The sequence below is a fragment of the Monodelphis domestica genome, chromosome 7 (genome assembly GCF_027887165.1).
Source record: "Monodelphis domestica isolate mMonDom1 chromosome 7, mMonDom1.pri, whole genome shotgun sequence".
Lineage (NCBI taxonomy): Eukaryota > Metazoa > Chordata > Mammalia > Didelphimorphia > Didelphidae > Monodelphis > Monodelphis domestica.
Genome location: NC_077233.1, coordinates 45,748,963 through 45,769,711, shown reverse-complemented (window position 1 = coordinate 45,769,711; position 20,749 = coordinate 45,748,963). Strand labels below are relative to the sequence as shown.

The window sequence follows — 20,749 nt, the reverse complement described above, 5'->3', positions numbered from 1 at the left end:
TCTGTGTTTACCCAATTTACTTATGGTTTCCTTCTTTATGTTTAAGTCACTCACCCATTTTGAATTTATCTTGGTGTAGGGTGTGAGGTGTTGATCTATTCCTAGTCTCTCCCACACTGTCTTCCAATTTTCCCAGCAGTTTTTATCGAATAGTGGATTTTTGTCCCAAAAGCTGGGATCTTTGGGTTTATCGTATACTGTCTTGCTGAGGTCGTTTTCCCCCAGTCTATTCCACTGATCTTCCTTTCTGTTTCTTAGCCAGTACCAAATTGTTTTGATGACTGCTGCTTTGTAATATAGTTTGAGGTCTGGGACTGCAAGGCCCCCATCATATGTGTTTTTTTTCATTATTTCCCTGGATATCCTTGATCTTTTGTTCTTCCAAATGAACTTTGTTATGGCTTTTTCTAAATCAGTGAAGAAGTATTTTGGTAGTTCAATGGGTATGGCACTAAATAGATAAATAAGTTTGGGTAGGATGGTCATTTTTATTATATTGGCTCGTCCTATCCATGAGCAGTTAATGTTTTTCCAATTGTTCAAGTCTAGTTTTAGTTGTGTGGCGAGTGTTTTGTAGTTGTGTTCATATAGTTCCTGTGTTTGTCTTGGGAGATAGATTCCTAGGTATTTTATTTTGTCTAAGGTGATTTTGAATGGGATTTCTCTTTCTAGTTCTTGCTGCTGAGCTGTGTTGGAGATATATAGAAAAGCTGATGATTTATGTGGGTTTATTTTGTATCCTGCAACTTTGCTAAAGTTGTTGATTATTTCAATTAGCTTTTTGGTTGAATCTCTAGGATTCTTTAAGTAGACCATCATGTCATCCGCAAAGAGTGATAACTTGGTCTCCTCCTTGCCTATTCTGATGCCTTCAATTTCTTTATCTTCTCTAATTGCTACTGCTAGTGTTTCTAGTACAATGTCAAATAGTAGAGGTGATAATGGGCATCCTTGTTTCACTCCTGATCTTATTGGGAATGCATCTAGTTTATCCCCATTGCAGATGATATTAGCTGTTGGTTTTAGATATATACTGTTTATTATTTTTAGGAATGACCCTTCTATTCCTATGCTTTCTAGTGTTTTTAATAGGAATGGGTGTTGTATTTTATCAAAGGCTTTTTCTGCATCTATTGAGATAATCATGTGGTTCTTGCTAGTTTGCTTGTTGATGTGGTCAATTATGTGGATGGTTTTCCTAATGTTGAACCAGCCCTGCATCCCTGGTATGAATCCTACTTGATCATGGTGAATGATCCTTCTGATCACTTGCTGGAGTCTTTTTGCTAGTATCCTATTTAAAATTTTTGCATCTATATTCATTAGGGAGATTGGTCTATAGTTTTCTTTCTCTGTTTTTGACCTGCCTGGTTTTGGAATCAGTACCATGTTTGTGTCGTAAAAGGAGTTTGGTAGAACTCCCTCTTTGCTTATTATGTCAAATAGTTTGTATAGTATTGGGGTTAACTGTTCTCTGAATGTTTGATAGAATTCACAGGTGAATCCATCAGGCCCTGGGGATTTTTTCTTAGGAAGTTCTTTGATGGCTTGATGGATTTCAATTTCTGATATGGGATTATTTAAGAATTCTATTTCCTCTTCTGTTAGTCTAGGCAGTTTGTATTTTTGTATATATTCATCCATTTCTCCTAAATTGGTGTATTTATTGCCATATAATTGGGCAAAGTAATTTCTAATGATTGCCTTAATTTCTTCCTCATTGGAGGTGCTGTCCCCCTTTTCATCTTTAATGCTGTGAATTTGCTTTTCTTCCTTCCTTTTTTTAATTAGATTGACCAGTACTTTGTCTATTTTGTTTGTTTTTTCAAAGTACCAGCTTCTTGTCTTATTTATTAAATCAATAGTTCTATCACTTTCGATTTTATTAATTTCTCCCTTAATTTTTAGGATTTCTAATTTGGTTTTCTGCTGGGGGTTTTTAATTTGATCGCTTTCGAGTTTTTTCAATTGCATTTCCAATTGATTGATCTCTGCTCTCCCTTGTTTGTTAATATGAGCTTTCAGGGATATGAATTTGCCTCTGATTACCGCTTTGGCTGCATCCCAAAAGGTTTGAAAGGATGTTTCGCCATTGTCATTTTCCTTGATGAAATTATTAATTGTTTCTATGATTTCTTCTTTAGCTAAACGGTTTTGGAGTATCATATTGTTTAATTTCCAATTGGTTTTAGATTTGGTTTTCCATGTACCATTACTAATCATTATTTTTATTGCCTTGTGATCTGAGAAGGCTGCATTCATTATTTCTGCTTTTTTGCATTTGTGTGCTATGTTTCTGTGACCTAATGTATGGTCAATTTTTGTGAATGTGCCATGTGGTGCTGAGAAGAAGGTGTATTCCTTTTTATCCCTATTTATTTTTCTCCATATGTCTATTAATTCTAATTTTTCTAAGATTTCATTCACTTCTTTTACCTCTTTCTTATTTATTTTTTGATTTGATTTATCTAAATTTGATAATGGTTGGTTTAAGTCTCCCACTAGTATGGTTTTATTGTCTATTTCTTCCTTCAATTCTCCTAGTTTCTCCATTAGAAATTTGGGTGCTATATTATTTGGTGCATACATGTTGATTAATGATATTTCCTCATTGTCTAGAGTCCCTTTTAACAAAATATAATTACCTTCCCTATCCCTTTTGATCAGGTCTATTTTTGCATTGGCTTTATCAGATATCATGATTACCACTCCTGCCTTCTTTCTATCAGTTGAGGCCCAGAAGGTCTTACTCCATCCTTTAATTCTGACCTTGTGGGTGTCAACCCGCCTCATGTGTGTTTCTTGAAGACAACATATGGTAGGGTTTTGGATTCTAATCCATTCAGCTATTCGTCTACGTTTTATGGGTGAGTTCATCCCATTCACGTTCAAAGTTATGATTGTCATTTGTGGACTCCCTGGCATTTTGATTGCCTTCCCTAATTCTAACCTTTTCTTCTTCGGCTCTACCTTTTAGTCCAGTGATTTACTTTGAATCAGTCCCCCTTGTCCCCTCCCTTGATGTTTCCCTTTTTAGTCCCTCCCTTTTTGTTCCCTCCCCCTCCCCCCTCTCTTTCCCTCCCTTTTTGTTCTCCCTCTCCCCCTCCCCCCCTTGGTTTTCCCTTCTCCTTACCCTTGTTGGGTAAGATAGAATTCAAGATCCCAATGGATCTGGATGTTTTTCCCTCTCAGAGTTGATTTCCCTGAGATTGAGGTTTAAGTAACCCCCCCCCCCCTCTTCCTCTCCTTCTTATAGGAGTTTTCTTCCCCTCCCCTTCCCCTGTGAATCTTTGTGTGAGAACCATTATTCTATTTGGTCTTTCTTTACCCCCTATTTATACATTACATTTTCCCCACATATTAGTATACATAGGTTGATATAAATGTAGTCCTTATAGAAGAGAGTTTGAGTAAAAGAAGATAACATTTTCCCCTTTCCTTAATATTTACCTTTTCAGGTATTCCTTGCTCTTTGATTTTCGGTATCAAACTTTCCACAGAGCTCTGGTCTTTTCTTTGCAAAAAGTTGGAAGTCTTCTATTTTGTTGAATGCCCATACTTTCCCTTGGAAGTATATAGTCAGTTTTGCTGGGTAGCTGATTCTTGGTTGGAGACCCAGCTCTCTTGCCTTTCTGAAGATCATGTTCCATGCCTTACGATCATTCAGCGTAGAACTTGCAAGGTCTTGGGTGACCCTGATTGGCATTCCTTTATATCTAAATTGTCTTTTTCTGGCTTCCTGTAGGATTTTTTCTTTTGTTTGATAGCTTTGGAATTTGGCAATTACATTCCTGGGAGTTGTCTTTTGGGGGTTTAGTGTAGAAGGTGTCCTGTGAGCTCTGTCAGTGGATGTATTGCCCCCTTGTTCTAGAATCTCTGGGCAATTTTCTTTGATTATATCTTGTATCACCATGTCCAGTTTGGTGTTTATTTCTGGCTTTTCTGGGAGTCCAATTATTCTTAAATTTTCTCTTCTCCCCCTGTTTTCCAGATCTATCACCTTGTCGGTGAGATATTTTATGTTCTCTTCTAATTTCTTGGTGTTTTGGCTTTGCTTTATTAGTTCTTGCTTTAAAGCCTGGTTTTCTTTTACAGTTTGGTCAAACTGGTTTTGTAGATGCATGAATTTCTTTTGCATCATTTCCCACTTTTCCTCCCAGAGGGCTTCCATCTTTTTGGTCCTTTCTGATTCAAATTCTTCATGGGTTTGTGGAGAGTTTCTATTTCCTTTGGAAGATTTTGGAGAATTTTCTTGTATATCTTCTTCTATCTGCTCTGTATTTTGTATTTTGGCTCCATAGAATGTGTCCAGAGTCGCCCCTTTCTTCTTATTTTTCTTGGTATTTTGGGGCTTCTGTGCTTCTGTGGAGTTTGTCATCTCTGAACGTGGAGGATTGGCTTTTCTTGTCTTTGTCTGGTGTTGAGGCTTTAGTCCTGGGCAGATGTTGGTTCTATGAGCGTTCCCTGGGTTAAACTGAATATGCCTCACTGGAACTGGAATGGAAGGGTCGGACCACGAGGCCACACTCTCCCCCTGGCTCAATTTCCGGAAGTTGCCTTCAGAATCGCTGGCCGTGAGGCTGTTTCGTTGGCCTGCGGGGGGATGGGCTGCCGCTTCCCCAAGCTCCGAGAGCACAGACTTTCACTGAGACTTGGATAGCAGGATCCAGCCGGTGAGGTTGTCTTGCCCGCCCTGGGGGTTGCTGTTGTTTTGACCAGCTCTCTGCAGCGGAGGCCCCAGGCAGTAACTTTCACCCGGACCCGACCGGCTCTTTGCAGTGGAGGCCCCAGGCAGTAACTTTCACCCGGACCGACTGGCTCTCTGCAGTGGAAGCCCCAGGCAGTAACTTTCACCCGGACTGGGACTTGGGTAGAAGACCCTGAGGGTTGTTGTTCCTCAGACCCTGCTCTCTGAGCCCGTCGCGGCTGCCGCTTCCGGGAGCCTTGGACTCTGCGCTCCTACCCCTGAGGTCCGAGGGATCTCGGGTTCTGGCTTTTAAGGGGAGCCGTACCTTTTGAACCGGGTCCAGGTCCAGGAGGAGGGTTCCCAGGGTCTGTGCTGTTGATCGTTTTGAATTTCGGTGCCTTAGGAGCTTCTAGTTTGAGATCGGTCGGGAAGGGTTTTCCGGAGATCTGAACTTCAGCTTTCTCTAAGCCGCCATCTTAACCGGAAGTCTCCGATTTTTATTTATCTTACCACAAGTGTCAAAAAACAGTCTTTTATAAGGTCTAGGAAATCCTCTTAGGCTCTGAAGTATTGCATATAAGCACTTTGAGGGCAGGAACATTGCTTTCCTTTACATTCCTGTAAAGGTAGCCTCAAGGTTAGGAAGATCTGAGTTAAAGTGCTGTTTTCATATAACTGACTGGTTGACCCTAATTATGGAGTTTCTTCATCCAGGAGTACCTTATCCTAGTGAAATCACTGACCCATTCTCCATCTTCAGGATTTAAGACAGTACCTAGACTTAATAAATGCTTGTTGACTGACCAGGGGCTTTGGTAGAGTCCTCCCCACACTGGGAATGCCTAACACTGGACAGGAACAAGAACAAGGAATCAAGAGTATGTAGGTGGGTCAACTGGGTAGCACAGTGCATAGAGAGCCAGTCTTGGAGTTAGGAGGATCTGGGTTCAAATATGGCTCCAGATACAGAAGTATGGGTGGGTGATCCTGGACAAGTTATTTAACTCTAGCTGAATAGTCCTTGCTGCTCTTCTCTTTTAGGGTTGATATTAAGTCTAGAAGGTAAGGATTAAAAAAAAAACAACAAAAAAACTTAGATCCTTATGTGAGCTCTTTGAATTCAGTGGCTATCCTTTGCCTTTTTTTAAACTTTCAGCTGTTAGCACAGGAATAGAGTAGGCACTTAATAAGGTTCATCAATTGATTTGCAAATCCAGAGAATCCTGGGAAGACTTTCAAAGAGAGCAAGGAAAGTTGGGCCCAAAGAACAAGAAATACAATAATTCTGAAAATGGAGATAAGTATAGCATATATAGGAAACTAAACTGTGGTCAAATTCATGGTTAGTACTATTATTATGAGCATTGCAACTTAATAATGTTATTATACTACTATGATAATAAAGGAATAAAAGAGACATTTTTCTTGTCAACTAAAACCAGATAATTTTGGGGGGAGAGGTGATGATGGTGGTGATGGAGGCATATATTGAACTTTTAAAAATCACTTTGGGTGCTAAATATGGTAATTACCTGTAGTGTAAAAATGCTAGTTGTATCAATATTTTGCAAAAACAAAACAAAGCTGTGTTTCTTTTCATTCCCAGCACACAGCCCAGAGCATGTACTAGTTAATAAATAAATGTTTTGTTATAAATGTTTAGTAGTTTTCAGTCTAGATGGACTCTCTATGACTCCTTTTGGGGGAGGCAGTTCTTGGCAAATATAATAGAGAGTTTTGCCATTTCCTTCTCCGGCTCATTTTACAGATGAGGAAACCGAGGCAAACAGGTTTAAGAGACTTGCCCAGGCTCACACAGCTAATAAGATTTGAACTTAGATATTCCTGACTCTAGTCCCTGTGCCTTATCCACTATGCTACCTAGTTGCCTTTTATAAATGTCTCTTGATTGTCAGGATTCAAAAAATAGAGGACTTAGAGCAAAGGTTCTAACCACTTTCCACTATGTAGGGAAGTAATTTTAAAAAATATTATTATTTTTCAATTTTAAAAAACCTAATAATTGAAGATAATACTACATTTCAGTTAAAAATTAACATTAAAAATTTTTTTGAGTTCCAAATCTCTTTTCCTTCAGTTTCTCCTCCACCCATTTGAGAAGTTAAGCAATATGATAACCATTATAAATATGAAGTCATGTGAAATATTTCCATATTAGTGATGTTGAAAAAAACTAAGCAGGAAAATAAAGGGGAAAATATGCTTCAATCTGTACTCAGAGTTTATCAGTGGATAGCATTTTTCATCTTGAATCCTTTGGAACTGTTATGGATCATTGTATTCTTTCACAATATATTATTATTATTATTATATTGTTGGTAGTTTATGCATAATGATCTCTTGGTTCTGCTGCCTTTACTTTGTATCAGTTCGGATAAATTTTCTTAGATTGCAGTTAGAGGTTAATGAAAATAAAGATGTTATTCTACTCCTGCCATCCATTCAAATATTCAGATTTTCCTGAAATCTTTTCCAGGATCAGTACCTGTAGTAAGGAACTCCTAAATTAAAAGGATCTGGATTTGAATCCGGGTTTTGCCATTATCTTTGTGACAAAGGGCAAGTAAGTCACTTAATTTCACCGAACCTGTTTCTCATGTCTGTCAATCTCTTAACATTTATTAAGTGCCTGGTATGTGTTAGTCACCCTGCTCAGCTCTAGGGACATAATGAAAGGTAAAAGACAGTTCCTGTTCCTAAGGAACTCATAGGCTATGCCAAATGGCAAAGAACTACTACAAACACGATATAGAAAGAATAAACTGGAAATAATCAGAAGAGGAAAGGCACTGGGGTCTTGGAGGAAGCCAAGAGGCAGGACAGCATTCCAGACAGCATTTTCCTTGTGGCAAGTCACACAGCCTCCCTGGGTCTCAGTTGTTTCATCAGTAAAATGGGGTCAGGAGGAAGTTGGCATTGGGTTGCACTTAACCTTTAAGGTCCCTCCCGGCTTGTACACTTTAGGAGTTATGCTTGAGGCTGCCCTCGCTAAGCCTCCGAACTGATATTTTCACTTTTCATTATCTGGCCAATCACCATATATTTCCTGGGCAGCTACTCTGAGTTTTTTAAAAAGTCAAGCTTTCAGTGAGAAACATGAGGCAGAAAGCACGGACAAACTGCCTCACAAAGCTCTCCTTCCTCCTAGTGCTTCTCAGTCCAAAGAAGCGGCCGCGCGCATGCACTCCAACAGCTCCTTTAGAGGGCCGGGCTCACATGACCCCGCGCAGTCACATGGCTCTCCAGACAACATGGCTGCGCCCGGTTCGGGGCTCCCTTGGCCACGCCGGTTCCCTTCATTGCTGCTCGCACTGCCGTTGCTGCTGATTATTGGGGCAATGGGAGCGGCCAGGGGCTTGGGCTCGGAGGCTGGATCCGCCGCAGCTGATGCGGCCCACCCGGCGGGGACATGTGGCTGCGGCTCTCCCCAGCGCCCCGGGACGGCGGCGCACAGATATTCCCGGGAGGCGAACGTGGCTGAGCCGGCCTCTGCCGAACGGCCAGTGCTGACCTCGCAGGTCGGCGGCAGGGAGGAGGAGGGTCTTGTGCCGGAGAGGGGACCGTTTGCTCTGTAGGAGAAACCGTGGAGGAGAACAGGGTTCTTCTCCCCACCTCTCAGGACTGGCGGGGTTGCCCTTTTGCCGGGGATACTGAGTTTGGGGGGGAAACTATTTCCTCGCAGCCAAGGCCCGTGATTTGGAGTCAGAGGACTTGATTCCAAATCTCAGTTTTGCCATAACTGCTTATTTAGCGAGACCTAGGGCAAATTTAATTTTATTTGGGCCCTAGTTAAAGGGTTGGAGTAGGTGATCTCTGAGATTCCTGTGACCCGCCACGCCCACACCACTTCCCTGACATTTTTCCTATTGAAGCATGGAGGTGATTGTCTCCTGGCTTAGTTAATTTGAGAAAACCTAAGTTCTGTCTTCTCCACTGTTTGGGTCTGTATCTTGGTACAGCTGTAATTTCTCTGGTTTTAGTAAGATGAGACTTTAGTAAGTTATTGTTTCAACGAGCATTCAGTACTTAGGTGATGCCAGGCATTATGCTGGTGGCTGAACCAAAACAGGTTCCCTGCCCTCAAAAAGTTCATATTCTAATGGACCTTAAGGATACTCACAATCGGTGTAACCTTGCCCACGTTTTTTAACCCTCTGGGCTTCAGTTTATTTATGAAATGTGAGATTTCGTGGTATAGAAGAAAAAGTGTTAGATGGAGTGAGAGGATAAGGGTAAGGACTTAGCCTCTTAGTCCTCATTCGGCTCTAAATATAGGGGAGGACTCTCAAAAGTTATAGTGCAGTTTTAAGCTTCAGTAATTTAAGTTTCAAGCTTTTAATGTTGAATAGCTTAAAATTCCACTAAGACATTTGGGATGCCTAGCATGAAACTATTGTTTTGTGATAACATGTAACAGGTTTGTCTAAATGTTTATCTGGATTAGTCATTTCCACAGCAACAGTAGTCTTCCTAAACCATTAGGAACCTTGAAATTTCATTTCAAGGCATATGCCCTTTGTCTCCTGGGGTTGATGGTGGTCTACAAAATATTTTTGCTGATTCCTTTAGGAATGTTGTAGGAATGCAGATCCTTTAATATGTTTGCCACGATGGGGAAGTAACAGTACCTTATTAGCTTGATGTTTTTGGATTTTATTTCCTTAAGTGTTTTAATGTGGGAGTTGATGACTGTTTAGTCCTCAAAGTCTTCAACTTAGGGGTCTTTGGTAACAGGTGGCATGCATTGAGATTTGTAAGTATTCATGAATATTCCCTTGTATGACCCTCATAACACTGTGAGGTGAAAACTATAGGTATCATCTCCTTTTATAGATGAAAGAATGAAGGTTTAGGGAAGTAAGAGGGCAGATTGGCTAGGGTTTCAAGATAGATGGTTTGAAAGGAATTAGTTTTATTTTTTCCACCCTCTATAAATAGCAGTCCATTGTAAGGTTACTGGGGGCTTACTTGAAGCTTGCTCTGTTACTCTATTATTTGCAGTGAGTCTGATGTACCTGTCTCAATGTCCTTTGTATTTCTTTTGTAATAGACATTTCCTTAAAGTTTCTTCTCAATTTAAATCCTTATATAACATGTGATTACTCCCATATTCTTAACATGCAAGGAAATAGTTCCATGCTGAGCCATAAATAACACTTACATTGAAGCATAGTTATGGAGTCCACCCCCAAAGTATCTTTAGATATGATTTCAGAGGAGTTCATAAACTTGGATAGAAAAAAAAATACCTGAGAACCAAACCAGCAATTACTTAAAAACCTTGTTCTGTGCATAAACTTCACCAGACTACCAAAGGAATCCTTGACACAAGAATGGTTAAGAACCTTTGGTCTAAGAGAGTGATATACTTTTCGGTTTCATTGAATGCTATACTTGTAATAAATCTAGTTAAAAAAGAAACGAATATAAGATGCTGCCCTTGCCCTAAAGGAATAAATACTCTCTCTCTCTTTTTTTAAACCCTTACCTTCCATCTTGGAATCAATACTGTTTGGTTTCAAGGCAGAAGAGTAGTAAGGGCTAGGCAATGGGAGTCAAGTGACTTACCCAGGATCACACAGCTGGGAAGTGTCTGAAGCCAGATTTGAACCTAGGACCTCCCATCTCTAGGCCTGGCTCTTAATCCAGTGAGCTACTCAGCTGCCCCTGGAATGAATACTCTTATTGGGATAATAAAACATGGTAGTATATGATATCCAGAATCCAAGGAGAATTTTTTTCGATGAAAAAATAGATATCTGAGCTTTTCAGCTACTTATTTCAAAAGTAAGAACTTGGTTAAGATACTTTCCCACTTGTCCTTTCTTTAGTTCAGTCATCAATAGTACTGTTAGTATTTATAAAAGAATACTAGTGAGGGGGAAAGGAAATTATATTTGAATAGTGGAAAAGTACTCTGCAACCTATGAAGTGCCATATATAGTCTGTCTTAGCATGTTGTGAGAGTTCTGAAAGTTATGGCACTGTGTGTGTCAGCTTGCTTTAAAAAAAGATTTTGGAGAAATACATCAGAAGACTAGCTGAAAGTTTCATTTTTAAAAAGGCTAAAATTCAATCTTGATGCAAGTTTATCATTTTGAAAATGATCTTGAATTGACTTCTGAGTCTAGTATTTTGCAACAAAACACTTCTTTTTTGTTATTTCAACCTTAAGAAATTTCTTAACATAGCAGCTTTATTCAAGAGACAAGATTTGGGGAAAATAAAATTTATATGTTTGGGTGCATATTTATGTAACTCATATCAGATTTCACAGTCAATGATCCTACCTTCCTCCCTATCCATAAGTTGTCTTTCAAGCTTAATTTCAAATGAAATTTGCTTTATGAAGTCTCCCCTGAACTTTTTGGTATTAGAGTAATCTCTCCTTTAAATCTCTCCAGACTACTTACATATAATTCCATTTTACTCTAATTATTTCTGTGCATTTTTAATTCTCCTAGTAGACTCTAAGCCTCTCCAGGGAAGCACATTTGTATAGTTTAGTGCCTTGTATATAAAACAAATATTTGAATGAATGAGCACTGATGTCTTTTTTTATTCTTAGGTTTTATAAAAGGAGGTTTAGGAAACTGATGAGATAATGAGGTCTTCAGGTACCCTTTTTAAAGTCATTCAAACCTACCTCCCCTTTGTAAGCAGGCTCACTCTAGTCTCAGGCTAACTGAATTTTTTATTAATCTGTTTTTAATGTTATTGAAGATTGTGCTTTGCTTGCCCCTCTAAAGTTGGAACAAGGCAAGGAGTAGGTTAGGTTAGCATAAATATGTTAGTGTTCATTGTTTCTTTTGAGGGGGAAGGAGGAAGGAGAAGAAGAGGGAGAAAGAGAGAGTGATTGGTTTTTTTCCTGTAGAAATCTTATGACTGAGACATCCCTTTTATAACCCATTATTTTTCTTGCTGGCATTAAATAGGAGAGAGAGTAAAATGGAGAAAAATGAAAATATATGTGCTTTGGGTTTTTGAGTCCCAGCTCCCATAATTATCAAGGGTGTGAGACTGGGCAATAAAAAATATGACTTTTATGTTATGTTTTAAGGTTGACATAGTGTTTTGCATACATTATCCCATTTGACCCTGACAATAATCCTTTGAAATATCTTCATTTTACAGTTGAGGAGGCTGTAGGAGATTAAGTGACTTGCCCATAGCCACATAGCTAGGAAGTACAGTGGGGTTTGAATCTAAATCTTTCTGATTCCAAGTCTAGGACTCTGATCACAGCCCTGTGCTGCTTCTCAAGGTCTTAAACTTCTCTGAGCTACAATTCCAGTATCTGTAGAATGGGTATCATAAATGTGCAATTTAGCTTATGGAATTGTAGGAAAAACACTTTGTAAATAGTAATGCTGTCAGTACAATATTATTGTTCTTTATTAATCTGTGTTGCCTGAGTTACTATGGAGCTTCAGTGGGAAAATAGGATGAGTTCTTCACTTAACTCAGCCATTCATAAGCCTGAAGAGTATCAGAGGTGGGCAGGGGGAGCTTCCCCTTTGAATTCTTGGGGGAATGTTGCCACTGACCAGCTGACTCTGTAAGAAGGAATTAAGCATTCCAGCATTATTACAGCTGTACTTGTCAAGACTTGGCTGCAGACCATGGTGAAGACCAACTACTGCTTGTGACATCTGTTCAGAACACTTTAGTATATAAGATGGGAGAATACTCACTTTCTTAGTTCATTTTGAAAGGCATATTCTACTCAGGGTAGAATGGGTTATTTTTATCCACAACCTTTAGAATGGAAAATTGTCTTCTGTAGCCTAAATACTCTCATTAAAAAGAAAAAAATTAGGACAGAAGTCCACAGTGGAAAACTTGAGTATTGTTGATATTCACCTTCAGGCAGGAAAAGATAGAACAAATCTAGGTGACTTAAAAAATCTGTTAAATTAAATGGGCACAACTTTCTGTTGACTTTGCTTTTGAGCTGAGGAATTGACAACTGTTCTCATAATAGGATCTCTTTATCTGCTGGGGGAAGTTTTTTCCTTCTTTTAAACCCTTTAAGGAACTCAATTGGTTTGTTTTAAAGCTTAATTTTTAAGCTTTTGTGTCATGGATAGACTTTTCCCTATTATTATTATTATTATTATTATTACAGGAGAAGTGAGGACAGAGAGATAAAGGTGCTATAAGAGTGACCTGAGTTTTTAGGGATTGAGGATTTTATAAATGTCTAAAGGAATAGTAGAACTAGGTTTTATGTTGGGGTCTCATTATGACACTGAACCTTTGTCTACTTGAAGACCTTTTTTGTTGGGGAATCCACTGCCTCCTGGACAGTCCCTTACACTTGTTGATATCAGTAGTTTGTTTTAAAATTTCCATTAAATCAGCTTCTTTGCCTTTTCTACCTACTGGTCTTAGTTTTTGGGATTCATGCTGTCGAGTTGTGTACTTAGGGGATAGGGTTATATGGAAGAACTTCTTTGTATTTGGCAGTGAAGATAGATTGGCAGTTTCTCACTGTGACAGGCCACCTTAGATCAGGATTCTAATGTCGACTCTTTTAGCATCTATTTTTCTAAAGGTTCCTGAATGTCTTGCATATAGATGTTTTGAAAAGCTGAAACAAAAGAAGTAGATAAACCCAAATATCATATACTGAGAATTAGAAGAATACCTCCCTGATTTTTCTGTTGTGCTTTTCAGAATTGTCTATGATGTCTGACTTCCTTTCTCTGCTCCCCTATCCCCTTTCCACTTAAACTCACCAATCCTCTTCATTTTCCTGGGTTTCTGTCCATAGTATCATTGTTTTGGGGGTGTGGGACTAGGCAGCAAGGTGGCACAGTGGAGAGAGTGCCAGGGAGTCAAGAAGATTCATTTTTGTGAGTTCAAATCTGCTCTAAGTTACTAGCTGTGTGACCCATATATTTTATACTTCTCTTGTTTTTAGTTATCTGTGAACATGCTGTGTACTTCCAGTAGAAAGTAAATACCTTGTTGATAGGATTTTATTTTTATTTTATTTTATCTTGGAATCTCCAACTCCTAGCCCAGTGCCTTAACTCTGCCTCATTTTCCTCAAAAGTAAAATGAGCTGGAGAACAAAATGGCAAAGAACCCACTATGTTTGTCAAGAAAACCCTGAAAAGAGATCACAAAGAGTTGGACACCACTGAAATGACTCAACAACATTGAACATTGCCATTTTTACAGGAACCTCAGTTCCCAACTTAGTCATGAAATTTTTCACTTTCATTAAGCTCCCATGTCTAATCAGTTGCTAAGTCTTGTCAAATGTAGCTCCTCAGTATATCACATCTTTTCACACTCACACTAAACCTACACTACAGTTGAGACTCTTTATCTCTTTTCACCTGAGCTATTACCAACCCCTTCCTAATTGTCTTTCCAACATCCAAGTTCTCCCCTCTCTAACCCATCTTGCACAGATTGGTATTCCTAAAGCATAGGTTTAGTCATTTTCTTTCCTTGCTTAAGAAAATTAACTGGCTTTTATTTGTTTCTAGGATCAAATATAAACTTCAGCCTTTGACATTTAAAACCTTTCATAAACTTCTCTCTGTTTCAGTCTCTCTTCTCTGTTTCTCTGGCTTTCCTTCCCTTTCCCTTGCCCTCTCTCTCCTTGTCAATACTTGGCTGTTTGATGAACATGACATCTTATCTCGAATCTCTGCCTTTATATATAGACTATTTCCCTCATGCTGGAAATCCTTTCCTTCCTTACCTTTGCCTCTTTTGGCTTTCACTCAAAGGCTCAGTTCAAATGCACCTCCTTTAATAAGTCTTTTATGATTCTTACTTAGGCTCTCCCACCTCCCAAACATTTGATATACATTTTATGTCTATCTTGTTTGTTAATTATCTATGACCATGCAGTGTACTCCCAGTAGAAAGAAAATGCCTTGAGGATAAGATTTGTTTTTATTTTATCTCAGTATCTCCAAGTCCCAGCACAGTGTCTAGTAAATTGGCATTTAATAAATGCTTGTCAATTTATTGATTGTATACTGTGTCAGTGGAAGTAGAAATTGAACTCTTTCTTAATGGCTAGTTTATTCAACAAGCAAGTCTCCAGCTGTGATCTAATCCTTTCTTTTAATGTTAACTGCCAAGTGTTCTTTGCCCTCTTTTCCTCCCTTCCTGCCAGCTCTCCTACTCCCAGCTTTCTCAAATGTAGTATCAGGGGATTGGGCTAGTGTATCTAAAGCTCCTTCCTGTCCTACAATCTTTTAGAAAGTTTCCAACAATTTAGTTCAACACAGCACATTTACAACTTTTGGTGACACCCTCATTACCTTAAAAGAATTGACAAGTAAAATGTTCCAGGACACAAATGAAATTGTTTTTGCCTCTTCTAAGTTATTTAAGGTGTTTTTGAGGAAGAACCTATAACATTCTAATGGAAGGACTCATTTTCTAAAAGGTCCTCAGTGTTCAGGCTGATTTGTGGCATTTTAGGATGACATTACTAATTGAAGGAAAGACGTTTTAATTCCTTATTTGTAGGGTCATAGAGATAGAGCTAGAAGTACAAACCCTTATTCTACAAATGACTAAACTGAGTCCAATAGAGGGGCAGGGGCTTCAGGGCTGCACGTCAGGAAGTGGCAGGGGCAGGGTAAGAACCAAAATGTTCTGAAGATAAATCCATTACTACTACTCCCTCACACTGAAATGACAGCACAACTTCTTTCTTCTTTTCTCCTTCTCTTCCAGATGGCCCACATCCCTGCAGGTGTATTTACGATGGGCACAGATGAACCTCAAATAAAACAGGATGGGGAAGGACCTGCCAGGAGGGTCAGAATTAACTCCTTTTACATGGATCTGTATGAAGTCAGTAATGCTGAATTTGAGAGATTTGTGAACTCCACTGGTTATGTTACAGAGGTGGGTAACGAGTTCCTTTGAAAGTTCTCCTTAGAAAGTGTGTTAGTTTTGTGGAGTGGGAAAACCAGACAATACGCACAGCCATCATCCAGCCATCCCTAGCTGCTTCTGAGTCAGCAGAGAGCTGGAAAAAGAAAGACACCTTTCCTGCAGAAGAATGGATGGTCAGGTGCTGTTTGATGCTGTACCTAGGAATAATGAATAATACCTTTGAAATGCACATTGTCAAGCTTGAGGGTAACTCAGTTTGAGTTATATTTATGGTGCCTTGGCAATTCTAGTCATTTCCATAATATTAACAATAATTAGAGCTCACTTTTTTTAGTTATTCAAAGCACTTTCCTCCTAAGAACTCAGGTAGATAGGACAAATGTTATTCCATTCTGTTTTTGACAGACAGAAAGCTTTGGCTTGGTCTTATATTCTCAGGAACCTCGTCAGACAGAGAATAAGTGTTGGCGCTGGGATTCTACCTAGGTCTGATGACTTTAAATCTAGCATTCTTTCTCCCCCATCCCCCTTAAAAAACTAATTCCCATCTCTTTAATTTCAGTTCTTTCCTGATAGACTTCTCCCTCATCTTCTTTCTCTCAGCCCCTAGAGCATTAATGGTGAACCTATGGCAAGGGTGCCAAAGATGGCACATAGAGTGCTCTCTGGGCATGCAGCCACCCTCCCTCCTCAGCTCCCTGCCCCAGAGTTCCTTACTACAAAGGCAGAGGGACAGGTGGAGCTGCTCCCCTCCTCCTCTCTACAGAGACTGATGATATTTTTTCACATGCCCCACCCTTCTGCCCAGCAGTTCAGTGGGAGCACACAGGTGGGGAAGGTGGGCAGCTCACAGGTGGCAGAGCTGGAGGAGAGCAGAAAGCTTGGACCACTCTATACTCTCTGAGGACATTCCTAACTTCATCCTCCCCTCCACCCCAGCAGCTTAATGGAAGCACTTCCTTCCTCCCTTGTGTGGGGTGTGTGTGTGTGGGGTCAGGGTGTGTGTGTGTGGGGGGGTCATAGTACTCCATCTCTAAAAGGTTCACCATCACTTCCTCTAGAGTTGTTGTGGGGGTTGCATGAGATACTAGTTAAATGCTTAGCATGGTGTCCGGCACCCAGAAGTTGCTTAATAAATGCTTGTTTCCTTCTTTCTGCTTCTTTGACTAAACCTCCTGTGATTCCTTATCCCCTTCCTGCCCATTAAACATATATATTCTTCAAAGTTTTGTCCTAGGCTGCCTTCTTTTGCCTCTTTTCCTTTCCATTTGTCTTCTCATCCATTCCTGTGGTTTAAATGCTCCCCTCTATGTGGCTGGTTTGCAGCTCTATCTGTCCAGCCTTTCTCCATTGTGATTCCTGTTGTTTGCTGAATAGTTAGTTAGTTTCATCTGGAAGTTCTTCCTTAAGTTCAGAAGCTCTGTGTGTGGGGGTGGGGAGTGGGGAGGGTGATGCTCTATATTCCCTATTAACCCTCAGATAGGATAATGGGATGTTTTCAAAGTAGTATATTTTGGGATGCTTGGAAGGTTTCCTATCATCAGAAATTTTGTGGTTCTGAAAGATCAATTATGTGTCAAGATATGTGAAGTCACTTAATGAATTTTATCTTTTCCATTCATTCTAGGCAGAGAAATTTGGTGATTCCTTTGTCTTTGACAGCATGTTGAGTGATCAGGTGAAGAGTGATATCCATCAGGCAGTAAGAGATGTTTAATTTAACTGGGTTCTACGCTGGTGGGCTGGTGTGGAGGGAGTGGAGGAGGCTGGGTTTTGAACTAAATAATATCCCTGAATAATGAGCTACTTGGATCACTAAAAAATGAAACTTACCTAAGAATAAATGGATTGAGTTCTAGAATCTATAAAAAGTATTGTGAGACACTGTGGTAGAGGATAAAGAGTACTAACATAGGAGGAGTCTTAACTTGGGTGCTGGTCCTGGCTCTGCCACTTACTATGTCATCTTGGAGAGTCACTTGGGAAAGTCCTCATCTGGAAAGTAGAAATCACAGCCTCTCCTGCCTATCCTACAGAGTGAAGAGGGAACTTTGGTAAACTCCAAAACATTATGTCGATCTAAATTATAATTGTTGACGTCACTTAGACTCATTTGTTCATGTAAATAATATATAATCTCACTTAGCAGGCCACTGGATTAAGTTGAACTGGAGCTTTATTGACTACTATCCAAGATCCAGATTGTTTTCTTTCCCCTTAATGATCTTTAATACATAATAGAGGATTCAAATGACAGTTTTTGATTCTAAACTGTAAGAAGTCATAAGCATGTATTAGTTCAGTTTGGGGGTTAGAGCTTGAGCTTCCAAACATTAGTGAAAAAATTAATCAGGGTAATATGAATCCTTTTGTTCAGGACTCAATTTTTTGTTTTCTGTGTATTGAACCAGAGGTAACTGCCTTGTAGTATGTACTCTTAATTCAGAAAGTAAACACAGAGTAGATTCACCCCTCCCCCCAAAATGCACAAGAATGGCAAAAAAAGAATTTTCATATGTAGGGTGGGTCACTTAACCTCTGCTGCCAATTCCTTCCCACTCTTTTTTGCCTTGGAGTCAATATAAGACAGAAGGTAAGGGTTTTAAAAAAAGAAAGAAAATATGACATTCATTCTATCCACACCAATTTTATGCTGTGTGCATATGATTCTCTGTGTGTGTGTGTGTGTGTATGCATACACCCACGTGTGCATACTTGTGTTTGTGTATGGAAACTTACTAACAACCTCAGCAAATTTGAATGATGAAATAAATAAAATGAGGAGTAAAGTCCCAACTAAAGCCAAAAAATTAATTTATTACACTGCAATAAAAGGAGCTCCAGCAAAACCCCCATTAATTTAATGTTGTGCTCTAGTTTTCTGAACTTTTAAAAATATATATATTTTATAATAAATGATGCTTAAAATCATTGCTTCAGTTTCCCATGACTCTTCCATCTTCCACATCTTAAATCCCTTCCTGATACAACTCAATATAGACAAGCAAAAGAAATTCACACATTGGCCAGGTATGACAACATATGCCTCATTCTCTACCTACATTATACTACTTCTCTGTTGAGAGAAGGGAGCCATAATCATGTTCTATTTTTTTCCCAGTCATTTTTGACTTTTGGAGAAAAAGCTTGTGAAACCCTGATTGATTTCCCCCCACCCCCACTAGCAGAATTTTGTTCTTAGTGGTTTTATGAATTTATTATTTTTGTATGTTTGAAGTTTGACAATGATGTGCCTGGTGAATATCAGCATTTTGAGTTTTCTCTATTAAGATTATTGGAAGTCTTTTGAAAATTTTCTCGTGTGACTTTCTAAAGTATAGCAATCCAATTCTTTTCTTCTTTGGTAATTATAGGATTTCAGTAATAGAGATTTTCTTTCCTTAACCCTCCAAACTGCCTCCTTTGTATTCATTACATCTCAGTCTTTATCCAATTGAGCTCTCTTTTGAGCTTGGTATTTTATTTCAGCTGTAGTAGCTGCCCTTGTATTATTCTTGTTTTTATTGTATTCATTGGGATTTTCAGATTCCTTTCAACTGATTTCCCTTTTGCTGATTTTTTTCATCTTCCGAGACTTTTTTCTGCTGCCAATCTAGTTCTCCCTTGAATGTGTTTTATTATACTTTAAAGCACTTAATGAATGTTGTTATCGGATTCAGTTTCTGATACTGCTTTGGGTGTTTTTCTTCTGATGTTTTCCCATTTTCCTCTTTTTCCATAATAGTTTTTGTTGTATCCAAGACCTTCTTTAGTTTGCTAATTGGTTTTTGGTGAGTTTTTGTTTTCTAATGGGTTTTTTCTAGGGGTTTTTTTGGATGTTTCTTAGTCATTTTTGATGGAGATCATAAGAAGCCAGACTCTCTTGCCATCTCACTGATATTTAACTAATTTTTGGATGATTTGGAGGAGGGGGTAGAACTTTATTATTTATTTATTTTTGACCTAGTAGACTTTTTTGAGGACAGGACACCTGAGGACAAGTAGGAGTTGAGGTGCATAATTTGAGAAGTGTGAAGAGCTGAAAAAAAGGCAAAGATGGAGACAGAAGGAATTGGAGAATCAGAAGGCTAGAATAAGAAAGCGATTCAACTATCTTTAAAAGTGAAGAAATATAGTCCTTATCTTTTTATTTTAAGAAGTGTTTGTTTAACTCCTATTCAGAATTGAATATATATATATATATATGTATATATATATATATATTCAGGTTATTCTCTCCACTGTTTTAGGAGCTATTATGCCAAAAACTGAAACCCTTCAAGCTAGTGTTTCTTTTCTGTTCACAACAATGGAGGAAGATGTTAACCATTGACAAAATATAGGGGAAAGCAATATGAAGTGTTTAAACTGTTTCTGGGAAAACTGGAAAATGTTTTAGAAGTACCTTCCTGCCTGATGACAATTTTTTTAGCCCTATTTATGGATAAGAGTTGGCTCCTTCATTACAATTTTGTGTTTAAAGATTAGACTGCACATTAAGTACTAGAGATCATTTTGAGCTGGTTATTTCATGTGTTTGCAACTCAGCATCAGGTGTGTATTTTAAGATACTGAGCTTAGACTGATAGGCATTTGCAATTATTATTGCAGTTTGCACTTACAGATACGTTGCCTTCTGTCACTTGAAAATCTCCACATGCATTAGGTGTAAAAGGAGTGGCAGATTATTGCCAGGCTCCTGAATGTGGCTGTTAAGTAAATAGTGAAGTCTCAGTGTTCATAACTAGGACAAGGACAAGTAGCTCTTGCTGGGTTGTAGTATTGATCACTCACTTAAATGGCTACTAATGGAAAAACAAATGTTTTAAGTGTGTTTGGAGAGAGCTGAAGCTAATAAAAGGAATCTGTTTCATTGATGTTGATTTTCCTATAGTGTTGTTTTTTAGGTCCTGACGACAGGGGATAGAGAGAAGACATATTGACTTCAGTTCAAAGTTTTTTGAGAGGACTTGGCAGTCATTGTAGACTTGCAGTTCCAAAGAATCATCTGTTTTTATGTTCAGAATGTTAGCTAAAAAATGCTTATTTGTGACTTTTTTGTTGTGTGATACTTTAAGGCAAAGGCACTGGTCTTAATTGAAGCAGAGATTTGACAAGAGGTGGGATTGGGACCAGGTTTTTGTATTGTTTGATCTTGGGTGG

General features: G+C 38.9%; 1 protein-coding gene across 3 annotated transcripts in view; it reads left to right on the top strand.

Annotated features, from left to right (window-relative positions):
- Positions 1 to 7,872: 7,872 nt before the first annotated feature.
- The window catches only part of SUMF1 (sulfatase modifying factor 1), a 140,980-nt gene continuing 128,103 nt past the window's right edge, over positions 7,873 to 20,749 (top strand). For all 3 annotated transcript variants that reach the window (XM_056804554.1, XM_001374374.4, XM_056804553.1), the window contains exons 1-3: positions 7,873 to 8,226; positions 15,422 to 15,595; positions 17,214 to 17,288. In XM_056804554.1, coding sequence (XP_056660532.1) covers positions 7,888 to 8,226; positions 15,422 to 15,595; positions 17,214 to 17,288 — 588 coding nt within the window. In that variant the 5' untranslated portion in view covers positions 7,873 to 7,887. The remainder of the gene's footprint in view (positions 8,227 to 15,421; positions 15,596 to 17,213; positions 17,289 to 20,749) is intronic.